Source organism: Benincasa hispida, chromosome 12, assembly GCF_027475165.1.
Source record: "Benincasa hispida cultivar pf3 chromosome 12, pf3_genome.v1.1, whole genome shotgun sequence".
In the NCBI taxonomy this organism is placed as follows: Eukaryota; Viridiplantae; Streptophyta; class Magnoliopsida; order Cucurbitales; family Cucurbitaceae; genus Benincasa; species Benincasa hispida.
The window spans coordinates 62,230,066-62,245,261 of NC_143489.1; the positions used below are offsets into that span (position 1 = coordinate 62,230,066).

Here is a 15,196-nt window from a genome sequence, read left to right on the forward strand (position 1 = left end):
TGCAAATTGTGTTGGAGCACATTTATAATGTCAAAGAGTTGGATTCAATCCAAAGGGGAGGAATAGGGCCTTCACATAAACTTTTAACAGCAGATAGCCAAACCTTCCAACATTTTGATAGGCCGAAATAGATGTTACAGTATGATAATACAATAGATGATACGTTACTATATGTATGATTTTTAGTTGCTACAAATTAATAAATTAGCTCTAAATTTGGTTCAATTTAGTGGCATGGCTTGCAAATAGGGGTATATTTGTAAATAGGCTTCAAAAATTAGGTTTTTAAATATAATCTTTAGATAAAACTGTAAATTTGAATCTATTTGTAACAACAGTGATATTTGAATCAAGATCAAGGCCTAATTTCTCAAAGAAAAGGCCCACTATCCTTATTGGGCCAAGAGTACAGGCCTGTATAAATCCCGTTTGCACTAATCAGCCCATAACCCAAAGCCCAGCCCATTACCGCGCAAAATTTCCGAAAGCAAAATTCGATCAAATGCAAATGCAAATCTTCGTTTCGTTATTACACGCAAAACTGAAGAACAGACTTCCCTGCAAGACAAGAACAAGAAGAAGAACATCATCCATAATTCTCGCAATCAAGAGCTAAGCAATGTCCTGCTTGTTTTCGTGCTGTGCATCTCTCACATGTGGTCTCTGCTCCTCCGTCGCCGCCGGTATCTCGAGAAGCTCCGCTAGACTTGCCTACTGTGGCCTTTTCGGCGTCTCCTTGGTCGTTTCATGGATTCTCAGAGAGTTTGGAGCTCCTCTGATGGAGAAGATGCCATGTGAGTTTCATCACTTGCTTGAATTTTTTGTTATTCTACCTGATTTCAATTGTTTGTTCGTATCATCGATTTTTCTTAAGCTTCTTGTGCTGAATGGCCCGAGTGTCTTTATTATTGTGACGACAGATTGTGGTTTCGTTGATTTGAGAGCTTGATTTTTTGTGTTATTTGTGTGTTATGTTAACTCCATGTTTTAATTGATCGCAGTATGCTTGTCGATTGTGAATTACGTTGTTTTGCTGTATTAATTTGGTCAAATGCGGTATTCGTTGCATCGGGAGAATTATTGATTTTTTGAGTAACGGTGAACTGATTGTTGTATCTGAAGTGAAGCTAGTTTATGTTTGCCAATTGTGGCGGGCGGTTATTGAGTGTATCTGGGATTTCTATAGGTCAAAATGGAAGTTGATTGAAATCTTGGTTTGTTTGGAAAGTCATCTCTCAATCTTAGGTTCTTTCAAACAGGAAAAAAATGAAAGGTCGTCTCCCAAATTGATCGAATGTCAGTTTACCTCTGGAAAAGGCAATTAATAAATAATAGGTAGACTCCCCTAATTAGTTCGAATAGAAAGATCTTAGTAAAGAAAATTTAAAATCCTTGGAACGAATATAGTCGCTTTCAGAGTTGATCCAAAGAGGTTATATTAACCATTGTTTTCATTGTTTTCACTCTCGAAAACTACTTTACACTCCAAATTTATCTTTTAAAAACCAATAGTATTTAAAATTCCTTGTAATTAACGAGCAAAATGAATACTATAAGATATAGAAAGTAATTGTAAAATCCTATTACTAATAGTAGGGAGTTTGTCAATGTGAAATGTTCAGATAAGGACAACAGAACCTCCACCTATCTCCACTATGGTATAATATTGTCCACGTTGGGCATAACCTGCATGGCATTGCTTTTTGGTACCATCCAAAAGGTCTCATATTAATCGAGATAATTGTCATTAATTATACATCCACACGATCACTTCCTCTCCTAACCAATGTGGGACTTTGTTTGCACTCTTAACATGTTCAGAGAATAAAACACTAGGGGGAAGTGTAAAGTTTTGTGGTACTTTTAAGCCTTATTTGAGACTATTAAGTTTATGAAATGATACTTTCTGGAACGTGGTCCTTAAGTTACAAAGTCACTGGCTAATGAAGTTGTTTGTTATATAAGGGAAATTGTCATTGGTTCCATAATAAAGGTGAAGAGTGCTTCGTTTTTATTTTTTCTTTTTATTTATAAATGCTGTCTTGTTTCCTAATAGGGATAAAAACTGAGGCGCAACCAGAGGAATGGTTTCAAATGCAGGCAGTACTTCGTGTGAGCTTAGGAAATTTCCTGTTTTTTGCTATATTTGCCCTTATAATGATTGGTGTAAAAGACCAAAATGATAGACGTGATGCTTGGCATCATGGAGGATGGATGGCTAAGATGGTAATCTGGATTTTGCTTGTCGTCCTCATGTTTTTCCTGCCAAATGTTATCTTCTCAATATATGGTGAGTTGTCTCTTGTACTCTTCCTTTCTGAACTGGTATTTCTTTTGCTTTTCTTTAAACAAGGTAATCGAAGGTTATTTTAAACCTAGGTAAGTATTTTGACTTGCAACAAGGTTCATGGCAAGAAAGCTTCAAACTACTACTCAATCAAGTACTATAATCCCTTTTTGTTGAAGAAAATTATTTCTTCAATGGGAAACAAGAAACTTTTTCATTGAATATGTATATGGTAATAATGAAAAAAGGAGGGGAACCAAAGGAGGTTGCCAAAAGAGAGAAAAAGAGGATACTGCTGGCAATGATCAAAAGATAACTATAGTTACAGAAAAACCTCCAAAAGATTAGAAGCCACAAAAGCAGCTAGATGAGACCTTGGAAAAATTCTCTTCAAATATTCAATTCAAGTACTTTCAAATGCTTTAAGACAATCAATGATTATCTAGGAATTGACCAGTTTTTTAAGAATAAGCAATTCAATTTATTAGTGTTATCTTAAAAGACTACTGTTTTTCATGTTGAAAATAATGACATCTCCTCTGTACTTTCCCTTAGAAAATGCTTCTGACAATAATCTATGGACCTTTAATTTGCTCAGGATAGTTCATGTGGTTGCCTTGAATTTCATCATACCTTGATTTTTTGTTAATTTTATAGTGATTGCCTTTGATGCTAGTCTAAGAAGCATGGACACTTTAATTTGGCTAGCGTGTTGGTGTCTGACACGTGTTGGACACTCTGACACTTGTTGGACACATATAAAAAACTTGTTAGTGCAATAGATATGTTAGACACTAGTTGTACAAAGCCAAAATAGGACCAATATTTGGTAGACATGCATCAAACTTTTCTTACATATACTAAGTCAACACATATATGACAAAAATAATAAAATTTGAGAGCGAAATATATCAAATCGAATTAATTTTTTAAGCATAGAAATAAATAGACTCATTAACTTTAAATTTTCTTCTTGTTTAAAAATGATATATATGTTAAAAAAGGTATGTTTTAATATATTTGTCTTTGGCGTGTCCATGTCCTAAATTTTAAAGAAATGGCGTGCCGCCGTGTCAGTGTCATGTTGTATCCGTGTCTTGTATCCGTATTTGTGCTTCTTAGCATCTAAAAAGGAAAATTAATTGGAGTTGGTGTATTTGTGTAAACTTCTCGTATTGGCAGGAGTTCTATCCATATTTGGGGCTGGGTTGTTTTTATTGGTCCAAGTGGTTCTCTTACTTGACTTTACACACTCCTGGAATGATTCCTGGGTCGAGAAGGATGAACAGAAATGGTCAGTTCAAGTCTTACTTGCTGCCTTCCCTAGGATAATACCATTTTTGCGCCCAACTCTTGTTTGGTTTCTGATTATCTATTTTTTGACAGGTATATTGCTCTCCTTGTGGTATCAATTGGTTGCTACCTTGCAACATTCACTTTCTCGGGACTTTTGTTTATCTGGTTCAATCCATCAGGCCATGACTGTGGCCTCAATGTCTTCTTCCTTGTCATGACTATGATTCTTGCATTTGTATTTGCAGTAATTGCTTTGCACCCAGCGGTGAGGATTACTTTATGTTGTTATTATTTTATAATGCATATTGGACATAACTTCTTGTTGTATCGATGATCATATATCCATTCCTGTGCACTTCCTGTTCTGCATTTTATGAATTTCAGCTGTGACATTGAATTGAAATTCTGTTCAAGTAGTTTATGCACCATTAATAAGTAGACTGAGATAGTTGAAACAGAAAATAAAATGCCAATTGTCAAAGGTGGGAAATGCTCGAGAAAAACACTTTTTTCCCTAGTAATAAGTGATAAGCATGAAATAGCAAGTCAAGCAATTGTATTCTCTTTCCATGCCTTCATGAGATTATTATTAATTTTTGTTATGAAAAAATGAAAAAGAAAACCTTGGGATGTGATTAATGTGGCTGGTTATGTTAAACAGGTAAATGGAAGTTTATTGCCTGCTTCTGTGATATCAGTTTATTGCGCATACGTGTGCTATACTGGTCTCTCTAGTGAACCACGTGATTACGTATGCAATGGTCTTCATACAAAATCTAAAGCAGTCTCCGTTGGCACCCTTGTCCTTGGATTGCTCACTACAGTCGTCTCCGTTATTTATTCTGCTCTTCGTGCTGGATCTTCAACAACATTTCTTTCTCCACCATCTTCACCGAGGGCAGGTGAGTAAACCTAAACTAAACTTGGAAAACACCCCACGACCTCCATTCTTAAAGTTCTTTTCGATAACCATTTGATTATTTATTTATTTATTGTTTTTGAGAATTAAACTTATAAACAGTTTCTACGGATAAATTTTTTATTTTGTAACAATGTCTTAAAAAGCCAAGCCAAGGTCTTAGAGCTAAAAAAAAATAGTTTTAAAAGACTTGCTTTTATTTTTAAAATTCGACCGCTATCAAATGGAGTTAAATAATTTAATACAAATTGAGAATTGTAAGGAAGAGGACTGACATTTTGTAATATCATATACTTACAAATGAATTAGGGAAAATTTAAATTTACACCTTAAACTTTAGAATTGTATCAATTTAAACCTTGAATTTTCATTAGTGTATCAATTTACACCTTCTTTCAGATTTAGCTTGAAAAATATCGTACGAGACGTTTAATTTTTCAATTAAACTTCTAAATTATTATATGTGAATCAATTTACAACCTTAATTAGGATTATATTTGAAAATCATCAATGCATTTAATTCTTACCCTTGTGTTGGCTTCTTCAAACGTCGGAATAACAAAATGGACAATTGGAATTGATGTATAGACAATGTTCAAAGAAAATCTTAATTGAGAATCTAAATGGATTTGCTTATGTAAATTTTGTTTTTCCAAATAGAATGTAATTAAGGGTTTAAATTGATATACTAATTAAAGTCCAAGGTTTAAATGGATATAATTATTAGTTTAGAGTTTCAATTGATGGGTTGAAATTGAAAGGTATAAATTGATATTTTTCCAATTATTTATTTGTCCAACTTGCACCATTTCCTATCCATTAAAGTAGAATATTGTATTTCTTCTGCTCACATAAATTTCCTCACCAATGACAAACAGGAAAGGTGATGAGAATATTTTGAACTCTTAATCTTTTTAAAGGGAAAAAAAGGGTGCTGCATTATTGGCATCTAATGTCTCATTGTTTGGTCAGGTGGGAGTAAACCTCTTCTTGAAGCAGAAGATTTGGAGGATGGAAAGAACAAAAAAACTGAGGGAGAGGGACAGCCTGTCAGTTACTCCTATACATTCTTCCACCTGATATTTGCTCTTGCAAGCATGTACTCAGCCATGCTTCTTTCAGGCTGGACTAGCCTGAACGAGAGCTCGGACCTCATAGACGTCGGCTGGACATCGGTTTGGGTACGTATTTGCACAGAGTGGGTCACTGCTGGTCTATATATTTGGTCACTCGTCGCCCCTCTCCTTTTCCCTGATCGTGAGTTCTTTTAGGTTTGTCATTTCATTCTGAGTAAATGTTTGGCATACTAGTATATGTTTCTATAACATAAATTGCTAGCAACAGGAAAAACATCAACCTAAATCTCTATGGGGAAAAAAAGGTATATAAAAAGAGTGTTGTATAGTTGAATCTTAATTTCTATGTAGAGGACCCTAAAAAATTATTCTAGAGTTGGAAGGGTGCTCAAAAAAAACTCGATGATTTAAAAAATCGATCAACTCAACCCAACTCGTGTGGTTTAAGTTTGGTTATCAATTCATTTGGGTTGGGTTGGGTTCAAATAAATGAAAATTTTATGGGTTGGGTTGGGTTGGTTCGGTTCATGGGTTTATCTAAAATAATCCAAACCAGCTAGAACCAACCCGAACTTATTATTAACTTTAAAATATAATTTTTTTTTTTACATATAATACAATTATATATACATATATTAATTTTAATTTTATTTAATTTCGTTGTTTTTTTTCCCTAAAAAAACTCATAAAAATAGTTATTTTAGCATTTTGAAAAGAAACTTTTAATTATACAAATTAAAATTGAGTTGTTAATCTTAATTCAATATATAAAAATAATTAAATCAAAATTTTACGTATTAACATTTTACTTTTTTTTAGAATAAAATTTTAAATAAAACCAATCCAACCTAAATATTTTTTATGGTTGGGTTTGTTTAAGTTTATTTTTTAATAAGGGTTTTAAAGAAATTTACAATCCAAATAATTGGGTTGGGTTTAAAAAGTTTTTCAACCCAATCAAATTCAACTGATGAACTCCTAGTGGGAAGGAAAATGACCTACATAGTTGTGTTAGTGTTAAGTTTTTGTTTGTAATTTCTGTTTTGAACTTGTGGGCATCTTTAAATTGCTTCAAATTTTGTTTGTTTTGGCATCTAGATGCTAAAATAATAATAGTAATCACTATTTTATTTTATTTAAAAAGAAAAAGAGTCTTGCATGTTCCGTGCCAAAGTAATATTATTTTATAATATCTAAGTGGATAAGCTTTCTCTTTCACCTTTTGCTTTATTTATCTATCTTTTATTTTAGATTAAAAAAAACATCTTTTGTTGTATTTGCCACTTGTTGGGTGGTTGAAAATAGAGATATTCAAAAAATCTGATAATCCGAAATATTCGTTCAACTCAATCCAACTTATGTGGTTTGGATTGGATCAACTCATTTTGGTTGGATTAGGTGGGTTGGATTGGTTCATGGATTCACCTATAATAACCCAAATCAATCCGAACTTATTATTAACTTTAAAATATATATATATATATAACTTATGATACAATTATATATACATACATTTTTTTTTATAGTTTATTCTCCAATAACTCTAAAAATAATTTCTTTAGCACTTTGGAAATTATGTTTAAATCTTAATTCAATATATGAAAATAATTAAATCAGATATTTTTGTATTAATATCTTCTTTTTAGAACATAAATTTAAATAAATAACGTGATTAACCGAACCCAACTCAACTGAGTTGGGTTCATTTTTTAATAAGGACTATTTGAATTGAAGAAATTAACAAACCAAACAATTGGGTTGGGTTTAAAAAAATCCTTCAACCCAACTAAATCCAACTCACTAACTCTCTTAGGTGAGAATAGAAAATATAAAATTAAATAAATAAAGTTCTTCCATTTTTGTTGGTTTGAAATTATGTTAGAATTGTGAGGCAATATTGGTGCATGTTTTGGAGTGATTTTAAAACGGTTAAAATCTCTTTTTTTTTTGTTTTTAAAATTGTTCTAAAGAATGTTTTTATTCTCCAAAATTTATTTTGATGATATGAAAATTATATTTATAATTATAAAATTAAATTAATTTTAATCGGTTAAAAATATATTTTGAAGTGATTTTAAAGATACATATTCATGTTAGATATTTTGAAATTTTGGGTTACCTTGGTAAGTCGATGTAACAATTCAGTTGGATTAAAATTACATTATCTTCCTTGATGGGTGGGTACGAAGAAGTTCTTTATTTGTTAGGATTTGGAGGTGGTGGCGGAATTTTATGCAACTTTTTACCAATTAAATTTACTAAAATTAAGAAAAAAATAATTTAAAGACGACCAAAATGAAAATACATCTTTAACCATCATTCGTAATTATTTTAGTTTAAATATAGTTTAATTATCCCTCCCACTTTCTCTTCATCTTCCTTACCTCTTTGTCCTCCTTTTATTGGCAAGCTTCACTATTGCCGTCGTCTTCCTCCTTTTTCTTAATGTATTTCGTCGTCGCTCGTCCATGTCGATGCCAGATCGATCGTCCATGTCAAATGTTGCATTTTTTTAGTAATATGAATAAGAACAAAAAAACTAAAGAGATATCAATTCACTAGACATAGCAATATCGATTCATGGGGTGGTTTTTAAGCTATACACCAAAGATGTTGGTCCGTAGTGCATTACACGCAAGAATGTAAGCAATATCATTATAGTTCCATGGACAAAAAGTGAAGTTTAAAACAATGTCTCTTTGATGAAATGCTCGAATATCATTAGCAAAAGTTTGGACTTCGTTGTTAATACAGTTTTGCGGCCTTCAAATATTTCTGGAGAATTATCAAAACAACCCCCAATATCGCATTGATTGATATAAAAATGTAAGTGATAATTAAGTAGAAGCTTCTTCCTCTTTTCATATCTGAATGGAATGAGAATTTATCCTGTTCAAACTTGAACGAAAAGGAAAACGTCATGAACGTAAAGGGGCATCGAGCTCCCTCTTGTAGTTCAAATCTCAAGAGAGACAACTTCCTTCTATTTAGCCTTCTTCTTTTCATATTGGGAATGTGCGACAATGATCAGGGAGGAGTGGTGAGGGCAACATTGAGAGGGGGAAAATTTTGTAAATCAACAAGCTCAATCATCATCTAAGTCATGCCATCTTCGTATACTTTTTTAACTCAAACGGATTTTTTCTTTTGTATAGAGAGATCGAACTATTAAATCTTCAAAATTGAGATAAATGTCTAACCTACTGATCTCTTAGTTGCTAACCCATACGAATGGTCCATTACTTTGGTAAAAAAAAAGTCACAAATGGAATTATGATAACCAAACAACCGGTTTCTCAAGAAGTTAAAAAGGTTATCCATAAACACCATTACTTTTTTAAAATACAAATAAATATCTTTCCTCATTTACATTAACTCTCTTTTTAAAGAATCATTAATTAATTTGCTAATCACGTGAATGCTCGTAAACTCAACCGTCATTTTAAACTTAATTTCATCAACTTTTAAACGGAAAAACAATTAAATTAATTTTTTATTAAAAAAAAAAGAATCTGAAAAATTATAAATATATAATATGTTGTGTTTTCTTAGCCACTCTCGTCCGTGGCGCGTGTGAGATCCTCAATCAGACGGCTCACAATCGCCGGTCCGTCACCACCACTTTGCTAACGTGCGCCATTCTTCTTCTTCTTCTTCATCATCAATCTTCCTTTCTCTCAAATCCCATTTTTACTGTCAGATCCCTAATTTTGCCCTAATTTTGAACTCCATTATTGCGAAGCTCCCACTGGGCTCTCTCTATAACATGCGCAATCTTCTGGTTCCGACCACCGCCATGCCTCCGTCCTCAATTCTCACTTCATCGTCGTCAATTTCCAAATCCAAAACTTCAACAAACCCTAGCCCTAGCAATTCTTTTCTCTGTAAACACTCACCATCGGCAACCCTCGACCTTCTTATCCTCATTCTCGTTCTATTTTCTGGTACCTTTCTTGTAACGTCATATTTCTCTTACATTTTCAACTCTTTGTCGATTCTCTTGTCGCATTCCGCCCCGCAGCTTCCTCAATTTCCGTTTCCGTTTATTGCTGCGTTTTTGTTGTTCTTTTGTGTGACTATTGGTGTGTTTGAGATTTGTTGTGGCGCTAGATCGAGGAAATGTGCTAAGCCGGGATGTAAAGGGTTGAAAAAAGCTATGGAGTTTGATCTGCAATTGCAAACGGAGGAGTGTGTGAAGAGTGGGTCGAAGGAGATTGATAAATTGCCGTGGAAGGGAGGTAGTGAGGCCAACCCGGATTATGAGTGCTTGAGGTCTGAGCTGAGGAAGATGGCACCACCTAATGGCCGAGCTGTTCTGCTCTTCCGGGCACGCTGTGGCTGCCCCATCGCGAAGCTTGAAGGCTGGGGGACTAAGCGCGGGCGGCGGCATAAGAAGTGAGTTCGTTTTTTATTTGTTTTTTTTTGCTCTAATCATTCAATGGCTTGAGCTCTTTCGCTCTCTGTTCTTAATTCTGGAATTGGGTATTGCTCTGCTGAAATTATCACGATCTCCTTCTCCCTAGCAAAACCCCAAAACTAAAAAGATAATGATGAAGGAAAAGGGTGTATCTGGATTTAGATATCATTTGTTCAAGTCCCGGTGGCATCTATGAAACATTTTATGAACTGTAGTATCCAACTTAGTTCGGAATTGAGAATAAATTTCTTCCCCTGTCTAACATTGCGGTTATTAGATAATCTTTATTAACAATTTTATGGGAGGTGGGATTACGGTAGAGGAAGACTATCTTATTTCAGTTTGTTAAATCAAAATCTATCATGTTCCCTATTGGATATTGATTTTTCAAAAAAGAAAAATAGTAATAAGTTGATTAGATCAACACCTGCTGAGTGCTGACAGAAATCAGGTATAAGTACTTGCAGAGTCCATCATAGGTCCTGCACATAGATTGAAGTTCTGGACTAATTGTTAAAAGAAACTAATTCTGCAGCTATACTTGCATCTTGGACTCATAGTTGATGCTGTTTCTTTTCTTGTACATTTACTCCTTTCTTCATGGAATTATAACCAATTCCTCAAGACCAAAAACTCGAGTTAGATGCTCAAAATTCGATCATTTACACTTTTCTTGTTGAAAAGTATAGATGCTGAACTCTGAATAATGTCGTCGATGTTGGTAATGATAGGGATTTGAAGGTCTGGATTGTATTGATTTAGATTTTAATTAGTCTTTACTTGTTCTGTTTTATTTCTGAGCTCATATATAAATTCATACCGTTCTCATTTGGTAATTCATACTATCGTCTCTTTTCGCCATTTATGACATCCATTGAAGATGATGAATTCGCTTTGTGTGTCATGATGTAGAGTTTATGTAAACTTACGTTGTAACTTGTTCATCCTGGTGCAGTTGTCATTTATTATTAAAATTCTTTGGATAGGTTTTATATTCATTAAGATTAAGAATCTAAAATTACCACCAGAAAAGAAGAAGGAAGAAGACGACTAATCATGGCGAGTTTTTTTTCTTCTCGTTTGTTTCCCTTGTGTGTATCTCTTCTTTGTCATTTATTATTAATATTATTTAGCACCTTGTTTCATGTTTTGATCTACTGAAGGGTTTACTCCTTTTTTTTTAGCCGTTTTACATGATGTAAATTCGCTTCATTCTTGAGTCCACTCTTCAAGTTAGTTAATTTATTTTTCAGTGGGAAGCTATGCAAGCAAGTTTCAGGGGCTCGGTTAACATACCCCAAGTAATTGGTTTCTGGTGAGCAATTAAACTAGGTTTGAAGCACTGATGTTCTGTTCTCCTAGCTTCTAAGTAATTAAATTTTATTGTATGCATGGTGTTCAGCTCTAGTATGTGCTCAATTTACCTAATGTTGCTAACTTTACCCAATTTTTTTTTTTAAAAAAAAAATTCAGTCATGATTTACCTAACAGGGCATATTTGATTGTTTTAATGAACCCTGACATTGGTATATGATGTATTCTGGTCCTATATCTGGGAGAATATGTTATATCTTTATCTCTTAAATAACTTTCATTTAAAATAAAAAAAAAAAAAAAAAAAAAAAAAAAAAAAAAAGGAAGAAGAAGAAGAGGAAAGGAACTTGAACATCATCATAACTAAAAGAACCCAAGAGAACAGCCTAGGGGCTGGGTAGAGAAAACTCTCTCCCAAAAGGACCATAAAAGGAGAGTCTTCAATTGCAAAAAATTATGGAGAGGCTCTAATTAGAAAAGAACTTTGTGAAAGCACCACCATGAGGAAGTTAGCCGTACATTACCGCAAAAATTTCCCAATGAAACCCTTTTTCCTTCCAATTTCTCCTACCGCACAGTTCCACAAAACTTTAGTGTTGCCTTCAAACCTCCACGCTACCCAGACTTCCAAAAGCTAATGGAACCTGAGGAACTTAATTTTGTTTCGGCAAAAACCATAAGAAGGTTGAATTTCTTTCATCTATATGTTACCAAATAATCAACCTCTTGCACAAAACAACTAGAACCCTATTCATTGGTTGTTACGAGTCTGTTCAAAATGAGTTATCGTCTGAGATCCATTGGACGTTTTTCAATGAAAAGCATATACTTGGTTAACTTTTTTATAAAAATGCATAATCAAGTCTTGTCATGTATTGTCTCATAGCATTTTTAATCGCCGTTATTGCATGTAGCCTTTCTTTCCTGGAAACCTAATTAAGACCATCTAATTATGTGGCTGTATTTTGGATATTTTACAAGTGACATGATCTTCATCCTATTTTACTTCACTGGTTTCAGCTTCATAAAAGATGTGGAAGCATGAACATTGTAATTTACTTGCAGGATCTTGGATTGATAGTTTTGTCCTAATATCCTGTTTACCCCATGAGGGCGAATGCGTTGGGAATTCAATGCATCCCGTTTCATTGCACGCTACTTACTACCGAGTAGTGAACAAACATATCCGTTGGCTGTAGATTATAGTGTCACGTTCATCTCAGCTTTTTTGCCCAGTCTTTACATCAAGCTCACATTGAGCTATATTAAACCTGAACCCAAATCAATTTCCGTGTGAAGTTTAATGACCTTCAAGTTCTTGGTTTCAGAAAGTAAATAACAGGGGTTTCTTTTGTTCTTGAAGTCAACCATTCTAAACTTCAAACATCTTTGTTGTGTTAGTTGGCAGATTTTAGAAACCGCTTCCTTAAAAATTGTCACCACCTGATGATATATACTTATAGGGATGATTTCGGCAGATTTGAAACCTATTAAGAACAGAACCAAAATTTTCAATCCTTGAAAGTAAGATTGTCAAACTGTTGTGGAGTGTGTCTAACATTTAGTTCTTGGAAAGGTTTTGAATTTCAATTTCTGATGAACTGTGGAAGCTGTATAACACATCTTACATTCACTATGAAGACCATCTTCATATTGCACTCTCTGTTTCAATCGTTACAATTGCAATTTGCAGCAGAGATTTCATTACTCATTCACATCTATGACCTTGTAACCTTGCAGCAGACTTACTTTAGTTTTAGATCATATTTGTAATCTTCAAATGCTGCCATTTTTTGCAGGGCTCTGGCTACACTGGGTCTTGATGGGGGAGGAGACCATCACTGATTGTAGATGGTGACTTCGTTGTCGAGCAGACCTTCCAGATAACTTACCATCTCTTCCCATCATTTTACTTTAATTTTAGATGCTCTTTCTGAAACATATGGATGATTAGAGCTTTCTTCTATAAGAAAATACTACACAGTGATATTCATTGTCAGAAACAGGCTTCCCCCATCCCTGCATTATCCTGGGAGATTCTTCCTCCTCCATGGAAATGGAAATGGAAAAATATATACCAAACTGCAAATAAAATGATAGACAATGATAATTATGTCTCCTGGTCCATCTTGTTAGTGCGATAGGATCTTTAACTTCTGGGAAATTTTCCCCTTATATTTGCTTTCGTTGGATCTATTATATTTGCTTTCGTTAGATCTATTTGGATCTATTTAAGGTGTATCTGGAATACATTTTCAAGTGTTTAATTTAAAAAATAAGTCATTTTGAGAGAAATATGAGTGTTTGGCAATCATTCAAAATAACTTTTCAAATATATGATCAGTTGTTATCAAAAGTGTTTAAATAAAAATGAATTTTTTGAAAAACATTTTTTCTCAAATCAATCCAAATAGGCCGAATTTTGAATTAAGTTATAGTTGAAGGTTAATGAGCCATCAGACATCAATGAATGTCTTCTTGTTTTTGTGTAGAATTTTTTTTATTATTATTTTTATTTTTTAATTCAGGTAAGTGAAAAGGAACCCGTTCTGAGTATTAAAAGGTATATTTTATAGTTTCACCTGATTTTTTAAGTCTAATATCCCAGAGGGTTGGAGCAATATTGGCAATGGCAATTTAAACCTTAAAAAAAAAATCTCTTATTGTCAACATATGGATAAAAACCGATTCTCTACACCCCTTTTTACCTCTTTCTTCTGTTTCTTCTCTCCTAAAACTACCTCCTCCAATCAAGTTATATAGTATATAACAAGAAGTTTTCAAAAAAAAAAAACAAAACAAAACAAAACAAAACAAACAAGAAAGGAGAATAATGGAATAACTTGGATTTGATACACAAAACGTGATCTTAGAACTTAAAGGTTGTACGTTAGTAGTTGAATATGAATTAATATACTTGGATTTGATATACAAAAAGAGAGACAATCATTGGGAAGAAAAAGCAAAAAATCATGTGTACTACCAAATTTATAGAGTATTGAATGGAAAAAAATGAGGATATCAATATGAGTTGTTTTCAAATTGGTTCTTTTTCAACTCAAAATAACTTTAAAAAATTGAGGAAGTGTTAGGTGGTCATATATTATAATAGAGGAAAGAGGCCTAATGAAAGAGGGAGGTGATAGGTTCTAGATAAATAGTTTTCATTCATATACGATCATTGTGAGCATTTATTTAATGTATTAATGAAACTTTTAAGGTTTTCATAAAAAAATGGGGATGAGATTCAAAGATCTAACTTTTTACTCGATGATGTAATATTTTAAACCGTCGAGGAGGAGATAAATAGTCAATAGAGACCTTGAAAATGATAAATCAACGCCAACTATTACTCCTAGTCTTTCAAGCTAACAATGTGGGTTTGATTTCCACTATCATCATATGAAAGATTTGTATTACGACAACATTTGTTTAATATTACTTTCTTATTATTTAATTACATAATCGATAAACATTGTAGCCCATGCAACACTAATCAAGCAATCAAGAAGGGTGCTGGATGGAAGAAGTCTCGTAGATAATTCTTGGCTAGGTTTAAAAATACATGTTTTTAACTAATTATATTTGTTGGCCTTCGGATCTCGTGCGTGATCATTATCGCGTGGATTTCTTATGGACTTGACTTTACTCGTAGATATAAATATAAAAGGCCAACAAATTTGATGTACCTATTAATTGAGAGATCTAATTGGGTATTTTGTACATGTAACCTAAAATATTGAGCCAAAATGATATTTTACTTTGTCAAAATATGTTTTTTTCCCTATTCTCAAACATTTTTCGAAAAAAAAAAAAAACTTTTTCTAGCTTTAGCAAATATTCGTTTTTAAATTTTTTATTCTCACTCTACATCCTATTTTTTGAGG

The 15,196-nt window shown here is 33.3% G+C and overlaps 2 protein-coding genes across 3 annotated transcripts; both read left to right on the forward strand.

Annotated features, from left to right (window-relative positions):
* The first annotated feature begins 511 nt into the window (after window positions 1–511).
* Window positions 512–6,169, forward strand: LOC120092553 (Serinc-domain containing serine and sphingolipid biosynthesis protein). The gene is made up of 6 exons (XM_039050673.2): window positions 512–794; window positions 2,057–2,290; window positions 3,470–3,581; window positions 3,674–3,848; window positions 4,245–4,485; window positions 5,475–6,169. Exons 1-6 carry the CDS (start codon window positions 620–622, stop codon window positions 5,771–5,773), a joined length of 1,236 nt encoding a protein of 411 aa, XP_038906601.1. The 5' UTR covers window positions 512–619; the 3' UTR covers window positions 5,774–6,169.
* Window positions 6,170–6,251: 82 nt separating this feature from the next.
* LOC120068534 (uncharacterized protein At5g19025-like) lies at window positions 6,252–13,422 on the forward strand. 2 transcript variants are annotated; one of them, XM_039020342.2, is made up of 3 exons: window positions 6,252–9,973; window positions 11,249–11,310; window positions 13,109–13,422. In XM_039020342.2, the coding sequence occupies exons 1-2, from the start codon at window positions 9,345–9,347 to the stop codon at window positions 11,298–11,300; spliced, it is 681 nt and encodes a 226-aa protein (XP_038876270.1). In that variant the 5' UTR covers window positions 6,252–9,344; the 3' UTR covers window positions 11,301–11,310; window positions 13,109–13,422. The 2 variants fall into 2 exon arrangements, with proteins under 2 accessions (XP_038876270.1, XP_038876271.1); XM_039020343.2 differs by lacking the exon at window positions 11,249–11,310 and having other exon boundaries at window positions 7,524–9,973.
* The last annotated feature ends 1,774 nt before the right edge of the window (window positions 13,423–15,196 follow it).

Bases quoted from the DNA above. Each gene is read 5' to 3' on its own strand.
- LOC120092553 (XM_039050673.2), top strand. From the start codon at position 620: ATGTCCTGCTTGTTTTCGTGCTGTGCATCTCTCACATGTGGTCTCTGC. The intron at 795-2,056 runs GTGAGTTTCATC...GTTTCCTAATAG, and splicing joins TCTGATGGAGAAGATGCCAT to GGATAAAAACTGAGGCGCAA. The intron at 4,486-5,474 runs GTGAGTAAACCT...TTGTTTGGTCAG, and splicing joins ACCATCTTCACCGAGGGCAG to GTGGGAGTAAACCTCTTCTT.
- LOC120068534 (XM_039020342.2), top strand. From the start codon at position 9,345: ATGCGCAATCTTCTGGTTCCGACCACCGCCATGCCTCCGTCCTCAATT. The intron at 9,974-11,248 runs GTGAGTTCGTTT...TTTATTTTTCAG, and splicing joins CGCGGGCGGCGGCATAAGAA to TGGGAAGCTATGCAAGCAAG.